The 11570-nt window shown below is 45.9% G+C and overlaps 1 protein-coding gene across 1 annotated transcript; it reads left to right on the top strand.

The window, feature by feature from the left end:
- The first annotated feature begins 7898 nt into the window (after positions 1-7898).
- Positions 7899-11161, top strand: LOC117704601 (beta-defensin 36-like). Its single transcript, XM_034496812.2, has 2 exons — positions 7899-8061; positions 10965-11161. The coding sequence occupies exons 1-2, from the start codon at positions 8004-8006 to the stop codon at positions 11108-11110; spliced, it is 204 nt and encodes a 67-aa protein (XP_034352703.1). The 5' UTR covers positions 7899-8003; the 3' UTR covers positions 11111-11161.
- Positions 11162-11570: the final 409 nt, after the last annotated feature.

Below are 11570 nucleotides of genomic sequence, written 5' to 3'. Positions count from 1 at the left end.
AGCCCCGTACCCAGGGTCTACAGTGTGGAGCCACACCCACCGAGTCCACAGCATCCCTTTGTCTTTTGGATCAGGAGGGTGAGGTTGTCCAAGGTCCAAGGCCACACAGCACAACTTCCTCAACAACTCTGAGCCACATTATACAAGGGACCACAAGGGGGCGCCACGCACACAAATACCATAGAGCACACATACAATAGCTTGCAGAATAAACACTGAAGAAGCTGGTATGAAATGGGGGTTCTAGGCAGGACAAGGTCTGTTTAAGAGTAAATTCGACACCAGAGGAACAAAAACCGTGAGGAAAATGGCATGTGTGGGTTCTCTGAGCATCAGCCCAGTACTAACCAAACACAAGGTTGGTCTGGGCTCTGGGTGGAGACCCTTCCTCAGGGAATTCAAAAACAGAGGTTCCCTGAGTCCTGGTCTGAACATTCATTCCCATTTCTTTGGCTCCTTTAGCTGAAGCGAGGTGGCTGCCTCTGCACTCAGCAGTGGCAGTGCATTCTTCAGGGTCCTCAGTTTTGAACCTCCCAGCAAAAGCAAGTAATTTTCTATGTTAACTATCCTCCGTCTCAATTATTTACATGACTTCTACTTCCTGACTGGACCCTACTGATATAGAGGTTGAGAGAATCAAAGCATGATAGAGCTTACAAGATAAGATAGTGTCCAAAGCATCTGTGGGGACCAAAAATATTGAATGGGCTACCCAAGAGTTATACAAAGGTAAACACAGAAGGTGCTAGCTATTCAGTAATGCCTTAAGAACTTTTACAAGGAAGAGAATAAGAGATAGTCTGGGAAGGGACCTGGTGACCAGCCTACAACTCTACCATGGTGGCCCACCGTCTCTTATCTTCCTTTGAAGATTCAACAAGAGGGGAGTCACTATCAGCACCATAGAATTAGGAATCTAAGGCAACATGTAGTCTGAGCTTAACTGTTTGAGGAGCTGGAAAGGCAAAGACTTGACGAGGAACAGAGGATATTAGTTCATTTCTGAGGGTGATGGGCAGAGAATCGAAGCCGCCCCAGGACTGTGATGGGAAGTGGATCGGTTCTTGGCTCCCTGGCTCCTGAGGTCTGCTTGTGGTACTCACAGAGAAGTGGTTAGTGGTGAAACTGGCTTCTGGGGTCACTTTGGTCAGTGGGGCTGGAAGTGGGGAAGGAGAACTGTTATCAAAGAGGAAACTGAGGAACAGCCGAGACCTGCAGCTCGTCCTCAGCTGTGACCATGACAGAGCACAATGGCCACTGCTTCCGATGGCTGTGGTCCCCAGAGATGCTTAAAATGTAGAAAGCTGTCTACAAATGGACACTCAAGTCCACAGAGGGAAGGAAGCTGGGAGATGGAATCTTAGCCAGGGCCTGGTACCCACCAGGGTGTGCTTGAATGTGTGGAACATCCGGCCCTCACATTCCTTCTTAGGGAGAAGGTATTCATTGGATTCTTTTCCTGAGAGACCGTCACTGCCTACAATGCCTGGGCAGTCAACGTATTCGGTGACTAGTGCTACCTATTCTACAAACTTAGTCTTAATTTTGGAGAGTGTTTTAAAATGTATCCTTCGACTATTTCATGAACATCATCTCTCTCTTGTTTACTCCCCCATCACGTTCTCTCAGCTCCCCCAACACCTTTTTTGGAGACATGTCTTATGTAGCCAAGATTGGCCTTGTTCTCTCTATGTAGCAGAAGCTGACCTTGAACTTCTGGTCCTTCTACTTCCTGGGTGCTGGGATTACAGGAATGTGTTATCATGGCTGGGTTTATAAAGGGCTGACTCGAGGTTGAATCCAGGACCTTGAGTATGCTAGGTACTCAAGGAACTGGGACATATTCTTGGCCCTCCTACTAATTTAATTTTTATTTTAAAAAAGATTTATTTTTCTTTTGGATTATGTGTGGGTGACGGGGGTCCTCTGCAAAATCAGCACATGCTCTTGATGCACCACTACCCTAGGCCCGAGCTATCTCACCAGTCCCAACCCCAGAGGGTTTTCTTTGTTTGTTTGCTTGTTTGTTTGGAGACAGGATTTCTCTGTGTAGCCCTGGCTGTCCTGGAACTCTCTCTGTAGACCAGGCTGACCTCGAACTCACAGAGTTCCGCCTGCTCTTCCACCTGCCTCTGCTTCCCGAGTGCTGGGAATGAAGGCATACATGGACACTGCCCTGCTTCCAGAGCCATTTCTTTGGATATAGGGAGAGAGCAATACTTTTATTAGAAATGGCAGGCTGCGGCATGCTTTTAGCAGGGTACTTGCCAATACTCAAATCATGAAAATGTGCTGGGCTAGTGTCCTTAAAAAGAGGAGGCAAATTAGACAGAATTGCAAGAGAGCCTTATTGGATGATGGTGTCAGAGGCTGAAGCTGCACCTTTGTAAGCTGAGGAATGCCAAGGGGTATCAGTAGCAAGGAGCCAGGAGCAAAGCACAGAGCACGTATCCCCTCTGGGTTCCTGAGGACCCAAGTGTTGCCACCATTTTGATTTTGAATGTGTAGCCTCCAGAATAATGGAGGGGAAAAAATCTGTTTTTACAAATCACTCTGTAGTGGTGTGTTAAATGGCAGCCCTAGGAAACAAATAGGCCACCCTTTCCAGTGTATTATTACAAAACCATGATACATCTGCCATGGTTGCCTTCACTGTCGACTTGACTGGATTGAGAAGCCTCTCTGCAACTAGCAAAGCACACCTCTGAGAGTGTCTGCTGAGGGCATTCCCAGAGAGGATTAAAGAAGATGGACTTGCCCTGGATATGGTTAGCGCCACCCCATAGGCCAGAAGCCACAGGGAAAAGGCAGCTTACACAGTGCTCTCCTTCTCTGTGTCCTGGCCACCATGGTGTGAGCTGCTTTGCTATTGTCCCTTGCCATGATGCTCCGTCTCATCATGACCCAGAAACAACTGATCGAGACCTCTGAAGCTTTGGTCTCTCTTCAAGATGATTCTTTCCAGTGTTTTGTCACAGGGATGTGATGTCTAGATAACATGGCGTCTTTGGCTGCTGGTGATGACTGAGCAACAGGGATAGCCATGATCTTGTTCTTCCTTCCCTTCCCTTCCTTTCCCTTTCCTTCCTTCCTTCCTTCCTTCCTTCCTTCCTTCCTTTCTTCCTTCCTTCCTTCCTGGTGAAACAATTCTACAAGCCATCAAGGAAGCAAACTCTTGCTGCATTCATGTGTGTGCTTATGAGCACCAAACTCACCTATGAAGAAAACAAAACAAAAGGATATGTAGTGGTTGTCCTATCCCAGTGACCGTCACCTTCAACTTCTGTCAAACAAGTGTCTAGAAAAGAGCATTTCTGTTGCATCATAAAATCTTGAGTATATATAGGCATACCAGCCATTGGGTGCTAATAATGTGTGATATTGTAAAGCTAGCCCCTTGCAAGCTCTAAGCAACCCAGTGTTAAGCAGAAGGTTGGTGCTGGAGGGTGGGTGTGGGGCAAACGACTGACCAACAGCCTCACCCCCCAAGCCCTAAGTATGTACAATCGATGGTAGGGGCTCTGGTTCAGCTCAAGTCAGCTGCAGGACTGCCCCATGATGGGAGGCATGCCCAAGGTACAGTTATTTTTTCCTCTAATGAACTTTGCAACTTTAGGGATTGCTTAATCTTTTGTATATATTCTTGCATCTTATAGATTTATCTATAGCAGACTGACCCCTGTCTAAAGTGAGCTTCCAGGAAGAACACACCCCTTTCCTGGACGTTCAGCCCTGCTGGGGCACTGCATGCAGGTGGTACACAGAGAAGTAAAGGCCACCAGACAACTTAAAGTTTGAAAACATCAGAAGGTGGCCCATGAAAGCCAAGTGTTCTCTCTTGTAATTGTCCCTTGTTTCTGGCTGAAGGGATGATCCCTTGAGAAAGGACTATTTCCTGTTTCTAATGCATCCCCACCCCTGATGCTCTAGACAAATCATGCACAGTGTATAAGCAGGCTAAGGACTCCGAGCTCGGCCTGCTATCTGCGGACTCAACAGTGTTTCTCTTGTGCAGCCTGCACCACTGAAGTCCCACGGGAGAGTGTAACCACTTACTATCTCTCCCAGTTCTTCAGGGAAGCCAATGCCATTTGTTTCCCAAGCCACAATCTCAAGATTAATGTATAAAGATGTTTAGTTCCACACTGTCCTCCTATTCTTTCTCATGAGATAGTTGACTGTCCAAGGTCACTGGAAGCTGTTGTTGCTCAGAGCTTGCTGGAACGGAACATTCTGTAATGCTTAAGCTTTTGAAAGACAAGAAAAAACCTTGTAAAGGAACTTAAAAATATCTGAGCAGAAGAGATCAGAATCTCACAACTTATTCCTAATTATTTCAAGGGTCCAGGTCCTGGATGGGAGAATGCTGGTGAGGCAGGGGATTAGTGTCAGAGGAGACTAGCAGTACCCCACTCCCACCCCAGTTACTTCAGTTGGACCAAAAAGCCAGGCAGAGATGGTCAGCACGACAGAATGTAAACACAGGTGAAGGTGGTCTCTCTGGCTGGACCAGATGTGAAGAACAACTGGTAGTGGTGGATTTTGTCTGGCTCGGCTCAAACCAGTGTCAGGGACTGCCTCATCAGCAGAGCATACCCAGACTGTAGTTACCCTTTCCCTCAAGAACTTTGTGATTTTTAGGGGCCACTTAAACTCTTGTTTATATTCTTGAATCATTTATGTTTACTTATAAGAGACAGACTTACTTCTGGATAAAATGGGATGCCAAGAAGCACACACCCTTTTCCTGGGCGTTCCCGCCTCGGAGGATGCACAGGGGACAGGGTGACAGAGAGAAACAAGACAAAAGCCCCATGCCTGCCAGGATCACTGCCATTTCTGCTTGGCTCAGCTGGCTCCTTTTCTGAAGTGTGCATCGAGCCTTCCTTGGCTGAGTTAACGAAACCCCTCTTTGCTTTCTCTGCTGCAGTGTCTTGTCTGAATTCTTCTCTTTGGGGGAGCACAAGGGCTACGACTGCTTCTGGATCTAGAGCAGAGAGAACTCAAGATCTCCTTGTCCTAGTTAGCTATTCTCTTGCAATGAGAAAAACCACGACTAAAAGCAACCATATAGTTGTCTCTCTCTGTCTCTCTGTCTCTGTATCTCTGTGTCTGTCTCTCTCTCTCTCTCTCCTCCTCTCTCTCCTTAGCTAACTTACTTATATAGCCTAAAGATGATATTGTGCACAGTGGGCTGGGCTATTCTGTGTCAATTAACAACCAAGACAATGACCTGTAGACAGGCCCACAGGCCAGTCTGATGGAAGCAATTCCTTAACTGAGGTTCCCTCTTCCCAAGTGTGCCAAGTTGCAAACCAAGATTAGCCACACACACACACACACACACACACACACACACACACACACCTCGTAACAGGAAGTTCTAAGGCTGAGTGGGGACAGCATTAACATTTCGTGAAGTCAACTCTGGGAAGAGGCCAAGGCCCCCAATCAGTAGTGGTAGAGGAGGACAGTCTGTAGTTTGTTCAGAAAGATGCCCAGGTTGGGGTACCATTCTGAGAACCTTAGCCTGGATCTCCATGGTAGCCTCCCTGAGGCAGCTGAAATAAGGAGTCAAAGCCCTGGGGCTCTTGGAGTAAGCCCGATTAGTTTGGCCCACATTGGTGGCAAAACCTTAGACTTTGGTAGCCTTTCATTTTCTGTGTATCTTGAGTGACCAGGGAGCCAGAGAGGTTGGGTTGAGTTTTAGAGTCCCAGAGTGTTTTAGAGCTCCCTGGTGAGACTGAATCCTAGAGAGAGATTTGGGTTCATTTCAAGGTCACAGGATTTGGTGGCACAGCTTGGACAGTGAGCTGAATAATTTCAACTCTACCTTTCTTGGCTTCGATGCCAAAATTCTTCCTAAAACTGAGGATTCTGGGCAGTGGGAGCTTTTCTCCTCTCCTTGAGAGAGAACATCCTGGCACACACTGCCGCAAGTGTGGGCAGGGTCCTCTCTTCTATAGCTCCCGAGCTGGAAAAGTGATCTGAAGAGAGGAGCTTTTCCGGGCTGGAGAGGTGGCTCAGTGGTTGAGAGTGTCTACTGCTCTTCCAGAGGACCCAAGTTCAGTGCCCAGCACCCACTCGGTGCCTCACAGCTGCCTGTGACACCGGCTCCAGGGGTTCTAACATCTCCAAGGGCAACTGTATTTATGTGTACATACCCATGCAAGGGAATACACACACATATAGGTAAAAATACAATTTTTTTTTGTTTCTTTCTTTGAGACAAAGTCTCTCTATGCAGTGCTGGCTGCTTTGGAACTTGCTGTGTAGATACACCCGCCTCTCAAGACTGAGAATTAGGGACCTGTGCCACCATGCCCAGCTAAGATTTCCTTAAACGTTTTTTTTTTTTTTTTTTTTTTTTTTTAAAGTAGCTCATTTAAGCTATGTTAGAATCATGACAGCTGTGTTTGAACATATGTGATTGTGTGTGTGTGTGTGTGTGTGTGTGTATGTGTGTGTGTGTAGGTCAGAGATCAATCTTGGGTGTCATTTCCCAAGAGCCATCACCTTGTGTTTTGAGACATTTGTCGTTGGCTTGGGGCAAGCTGATCAGGTTCAGATGGCTGGCAGTGGACACCAGGGCTTCTGAGTGCCTGTCCCCACTCTGTCCAGCACAGGTATCCTAAGTGTGTGTCACCACGTTTGCCTATTCCATTTTATATTTTGAGAGAGCTGAGTCACTATGTAGTCTTGGCTGTCCTGAAGCTCCCTATGTAGAGCAGGCTGTCCTCAGACTCACAGAGGTCCGCCTGCCTCTACCTCCCCAGTTCTGGGATTAAAAGTGTGCAGCACCTCTCACCGCTTCTTCTTTTGTATAGATTCTGGTGATCATACTTGGGACATCCATAAAGGACTTGTGTGACAAGTGCTTTACTGGATGAGCTATCAAGGTAGGACTTTGTCAGGAGTGTGGAGTGTTGAGGATTTAAAAAAATGTATTAACATTTTAAATATGTTTTAACTAATTCTTTGAAACTTGTGTGCATGCATAAAATGTATTTTACTCGCACCCACCCACCCCTACTCCTGCTAGCTTCTTGCAGATCCATCTCCCACCTCCCTGCAAACGTCATGTTCTTCTCTGTTAAAAAAATATTTTATTCGTGTTTGTGTATGTGTGTGTGCATGCACGCACGCACACGCGTTTGGAGTCTGCGTGCCATATGCACACAGTGCCCCCAGAGGCTAAAAGAAGACATTGGATCCTCTGAAATTCCTGACAGTTGTGAGCTCTCACGTGCATGCTGGGAATTCAAGTGGCTTCTTCTGGAAGAGCAGCCAGTGCTTTTAACCAGTGAGCCATCTCTGCAGCCCAATCCTTTAAAACTATCTCGCCTGGCGGTGGTGGTGCACGCCTTTAATCCCAGCACTTGGGAGGCAGAGACAGGCAGATTTCTGAGTTCGAGGCCAGCCTGGTCTACAGAGTGAGTTCCAGGACAGCCAGGACTACACAGAGAAACCCTGTCTCGAAAAACCAAAAAAAAAAAAAAAAAAAAAAAAAAAAAAAAAAAAAAAAAAAAAAAAAAAAAAAAAAAAAACTCAACTAGTCCTATTTGTGCTGTCCATAGACCCACAGATGTGGGATTGTTTGTTGGAGCATAGACAATCTGCCAGGGGCCACACTCTTAAAGAAACCTGACTCTGTCTCCCTCTCCCTCTGCAGCCATCAACTGTGATTTCAGTTATATGGGTTCCTTTACCTCCAGGATTCTGGGCTAAATTATGGCATTGACTGACATATGCTTATAGTGATAAAATCCCTGGCTGTTGTGGGATTTAGTCTTGCTGGTCCTTGAGTGAATAAGGGAGTGTCAGCCTAGCAGAGTGTGGTCAGCACTGTGGGTGTGGAGGCCTAGGGATGGGTAGACAGACTGTACCCGTGGGACTTGGAGGACACGTGTCCCAGCTGACTACAAGGAGCAGGGACCCAGAGCGCTTGTTCTTTGTTTTGTGCTTTGATAGACACAAGTCAACACCCTGGATTTCCTAAAGCCATGAAGACTGCGGTGTTAACTATGGTTCTGCTGCTGCTGCTGACCCAGGTCATTCCAGGTAACCTAGACCCCTTCAGAGAAGGGACAGAGAAGGGTCTGCTCAGTGTGCTTAGGAACTCGGTGGATGGCAGATGGGTAGGAGACACTGTCTGGGCAGTGGGAAAAGCCTCAGATATCAGGTTAGAAACTGTAAGGCAGCTCACGCCTCTGCGTTTCAATTTCCTAATTTCTAATTTTTATGTAACAAGTTAGGTTGAAAGGTCAAGACTGGGCAGGCTGAAATTTTGGTGTTCTGCAGCTTCTTTGTTTTCTGTAATTCATTAGAGAGTTCCAGGGACTTCTATCCTGCTGGTAGGCCAGTTGAGAACTGGAGGCTCAGGGACTGCATAGAACTCTGGAGGCCAGTTGCATTGGTCTCTTAAGACTTGTGATACAATTCTGGCTTGGAGAAATGGTTAGGCCTCCAAGGTTTCTACCTTCACTCCTCCCCCGACTTCTTCTAACAGTAACAGCTGAATTTGGGAGAGTGAATACATCATTACTCGGTTAAATATGATTTATTTTAGACTAATGTTTTCGATTTTTTTTTTTTTTTTGTAGTGGTGGTAGTGTTGTTTTTGTTTTGATTTTTGGTTTTTAGAGAGAGAGTTTCTCTGTGTAACAGCCCTGGCTTTGTAGACTAGGCTGGCCTTGAACTCACAGAGCTCAGACTAATAGTTCTATGCCACATGTTAAGTATACTATTACCATCATCCTTCGTGCAGTGAGGCTCCTCGTGTTTGGCAGTGGGAAAGTCTTTGATCTGAGGAGTTGGTCTTTCTGATACAGCTCTTCTTGTCTTCGCCCTCAGACTCTGGTGTGATGGGATGTTTCAGGCTTGTTTTGGAATTCTTGACCAAAAATGGTTTCTACAATTCTAATTTCTAATTCCTACTGACTGATCAATGTTTCTAAGCTTTGCAATAACCAGAGATGAGGAAACAGTCTTTTTAAAAATAAGCCCCCATGAATGCCTACTGGTACTTCTGATTCAAATTTACCATTTACCTCTATATTCCTTTATTTCTTTTCTTTTTGTAGGGCTGGGAATCGAACCCAGTGCATGGATGTTAGGGAAGCACTCTGCCTCTGTGTCACATCCCCAGCCTGTTAGGAATGATAACCTAGACCCTCCTTCCTCATCTCACTGTCTGTCACCACAGATACCTCTACTGCCACATGTTCTTAAGCCATTGCAAATGTCTGCATGTGTTCTCCGTGTACGCCCGTGTTTGTATTGTTCTGCGTGGCTCTTTTGTCAGGACATAGAACCATGGAGTCATTCATGTACTTGCTTTGTTTCTGTATTTTTGTGGTTCATGCTGGACAGGCACTCTGTCCCTGAGCTCTGGTGGCCTGACTTTAAGTTGTCATTTACTTAGAGTTCTATGAGGCACTGCATATGTAACAGTTAATCCTGTGTCTGATTTGCAAGCCTGAAGCTCTTTCCCTGTTAGAGTCCTTAGGGAAGGCTTGTAGAGGCAGTAATTTGTCCACAAAAATCAGATGTTAACAGTTCCTTGCTGTGCTCTGTCCTTGGAAGGCACGAGTAGTGTAAATACACGATGCCAATCTTTATTCTGGCATTATTGTCAATAAGTTCTAGTATAACCCCAACCTCTGGTGAGCATGAGTGCATGCGTGTGTGCATGGTGGATGTGTGTGTGTGTCCACTGAGTTCATTCATGCAGTGCCTCTAGGATGTATGTGTGTTTAGGGCTGCCCACTTGGGGTAACTTACTGGGGAGATTATCCCTGGAGAAGACTGATTCTTCTCCTCTCAGCAGCCATTGATGGCCTGCCTGTAGCTCTTAATCTAGATGCTGAGGCCTTGTGAGACTTCCCCATCCACACTGGTGTATCTGCTGGTGTGGTTATGTAGGTCTTACTTCTGTGGCCATATTGTTAGCATCTCATGGGCATAGCATCCCAGACATGTCTAGAAGACACTGTTTAGCAGCTGCTGTCCTGGCTCTCTGCCTCCTACTCTTTCCACACCTCTTCTGTGCTGTTCCCTGAGTGGATGGGTTGTATTGTAGATATAGTAATTGGCTCATGCTCCTTATGGTCGCTAATTCTTTGCGTTTTGCTCACTTGTGGGGCTTCTACTCTTTATCTAAAAATCCTTTCCACTTTGAACTTCTCTTAAGCCATTAGCCTTCCTCACTTGCTAATGTGTTCCTTCTAGTTCAGTTTCCTTCCTTGTAAAATAACTTTTAAACTGCTCATCTGTCACTTCATTACTGGATTTATTTAATTTAATACCAGTGGGTTTTTTTTACACAAATTAATTAATAATTAGTTTTTGTTATATTTTGCTTTTTATTTCTTTAGAGACAGGGTGTCATGTAGCTGAAGCTGGTCTCGAACTCACCATGTGTTGCTGAAGACGCCCTTGAGCTCCCGATTCTCCTGTCCCTAACTCTTGAATGTTGAGATTACACATATGGGTCACCAGGCCCAGTCAATGCTATGGCAGGGTTGGAACCCAGGGCTTCAAGCATTCGAGGCAAACACCGACTGAGCTGTATTTCCAATGCTATTTCCTATCATAGCTCTGTGAGACATCTGCCTTTCCTTGCAGAAAGAGGAAACAGATTCTTAAAAAGAGAGTCACCCACTCAAGGTTTATCAGCTGCCTTGGGACACAGACTTCAAACCCAGTTCTATAGATTCTGATGGTTCATATTAACCTCACATTCCATCGTGTTTTTAAAGCCTTGTAACCTACTGCACTTGCAAAAGGTAGAGTTTTTGAGGGGCTGGGATGGAGTGTCCGTAGAGGATGTGAGGTGACACATGCCTCCTCAACCTCTAGAGGTGACAGCTCCTTCCCCACCTCTGTTTTTATTACTTGGGGCCCTGGCCTCCACCTGGGACCTCACGACTCATGCAGGTCTCTCTGTCTTTGTTCTGACATAGGGAATCCTGAAAGATGCTGGAAGTCCTTTGGTGTCTGCCGTGAAGAGTGCATCAATAAAGAAAGTTTCTACATCTTCTGCTGGAACGGCAAAATGTGCTGTGTGAAGCCCAAGAACGTGCCCCAGTGGTCACAGAATCTGAATTAGCACTCTAAATCCCAAGGCCACAGAAATGAAGGTGGACCTAGTTAGAGTCTGACCCTGGCAGTTTCCTGAGCTTCATTAAAGCAGCTTTGGCTGGCTTCAGTGTTTGCCTCTTTGTATATGTATTCAAATGTTAGCAGAGGGCCTGTGGCCCAGGGATGCATCTAGTTCTTCTTACCCAGGAGTTCTGCAACTGTGGACGGAGCTAACCAACTGCATGGCCGAAATATTCAGAGAAAAATGATCATTACTGGTGCAGACCATCTTTCTAGTGGTTTCTAAATGATGCATTTGAGAACTCTACACACGGCATTTACACTATCGTAGGATTTATAGGTAATTCTAGACAGTTTAGTCTATTTTTAATTTCTTGGAGAACTTTCATATGTTTCCGTGGTGGCCGCACTAATTTACATTCTCAGAAGAGGATGTGAGAGTTCTGCTTCCCTTTCTCTCTCTCTCT

This window comes from Arvicanthis niloticus, chromosome 2 (genome assembly GCF_011762505.2).
Source record: "Arvicanthis niloticus isolate mArvNil1 chromosome 2, mArvNil1.pat.X, whole genome shotgun sequence".
NCBI lineage: Eukaryota > Metazoa > Chordata > Mammalia > Rodentia > Muridae > Arvicanthis > Arvicanthis niloticus.
The sequence above is the reverse complement of the archived record's forward strand: the minus strand, read 5'-3'. Positions and strand labels throughout refer to the sequence as shown.

Bases quoted from the DNA above. Each gene is read 5' to 3' on its own strand.
- LOC117704601 (XM_034496812.2), top strand. From the start codon at position 8,004: ATGAAGACTGCGGTGTTAACTATGGTTCTGCTGCTGCTGCTGACCCAG. The intron at 8,062-10,964 runs GTAACCTAGACC...GTTCTGACATAG, and splicing joins GCTGACCCAGGTCATTCCAG to GGAATCCTGAAAGATGCTGG.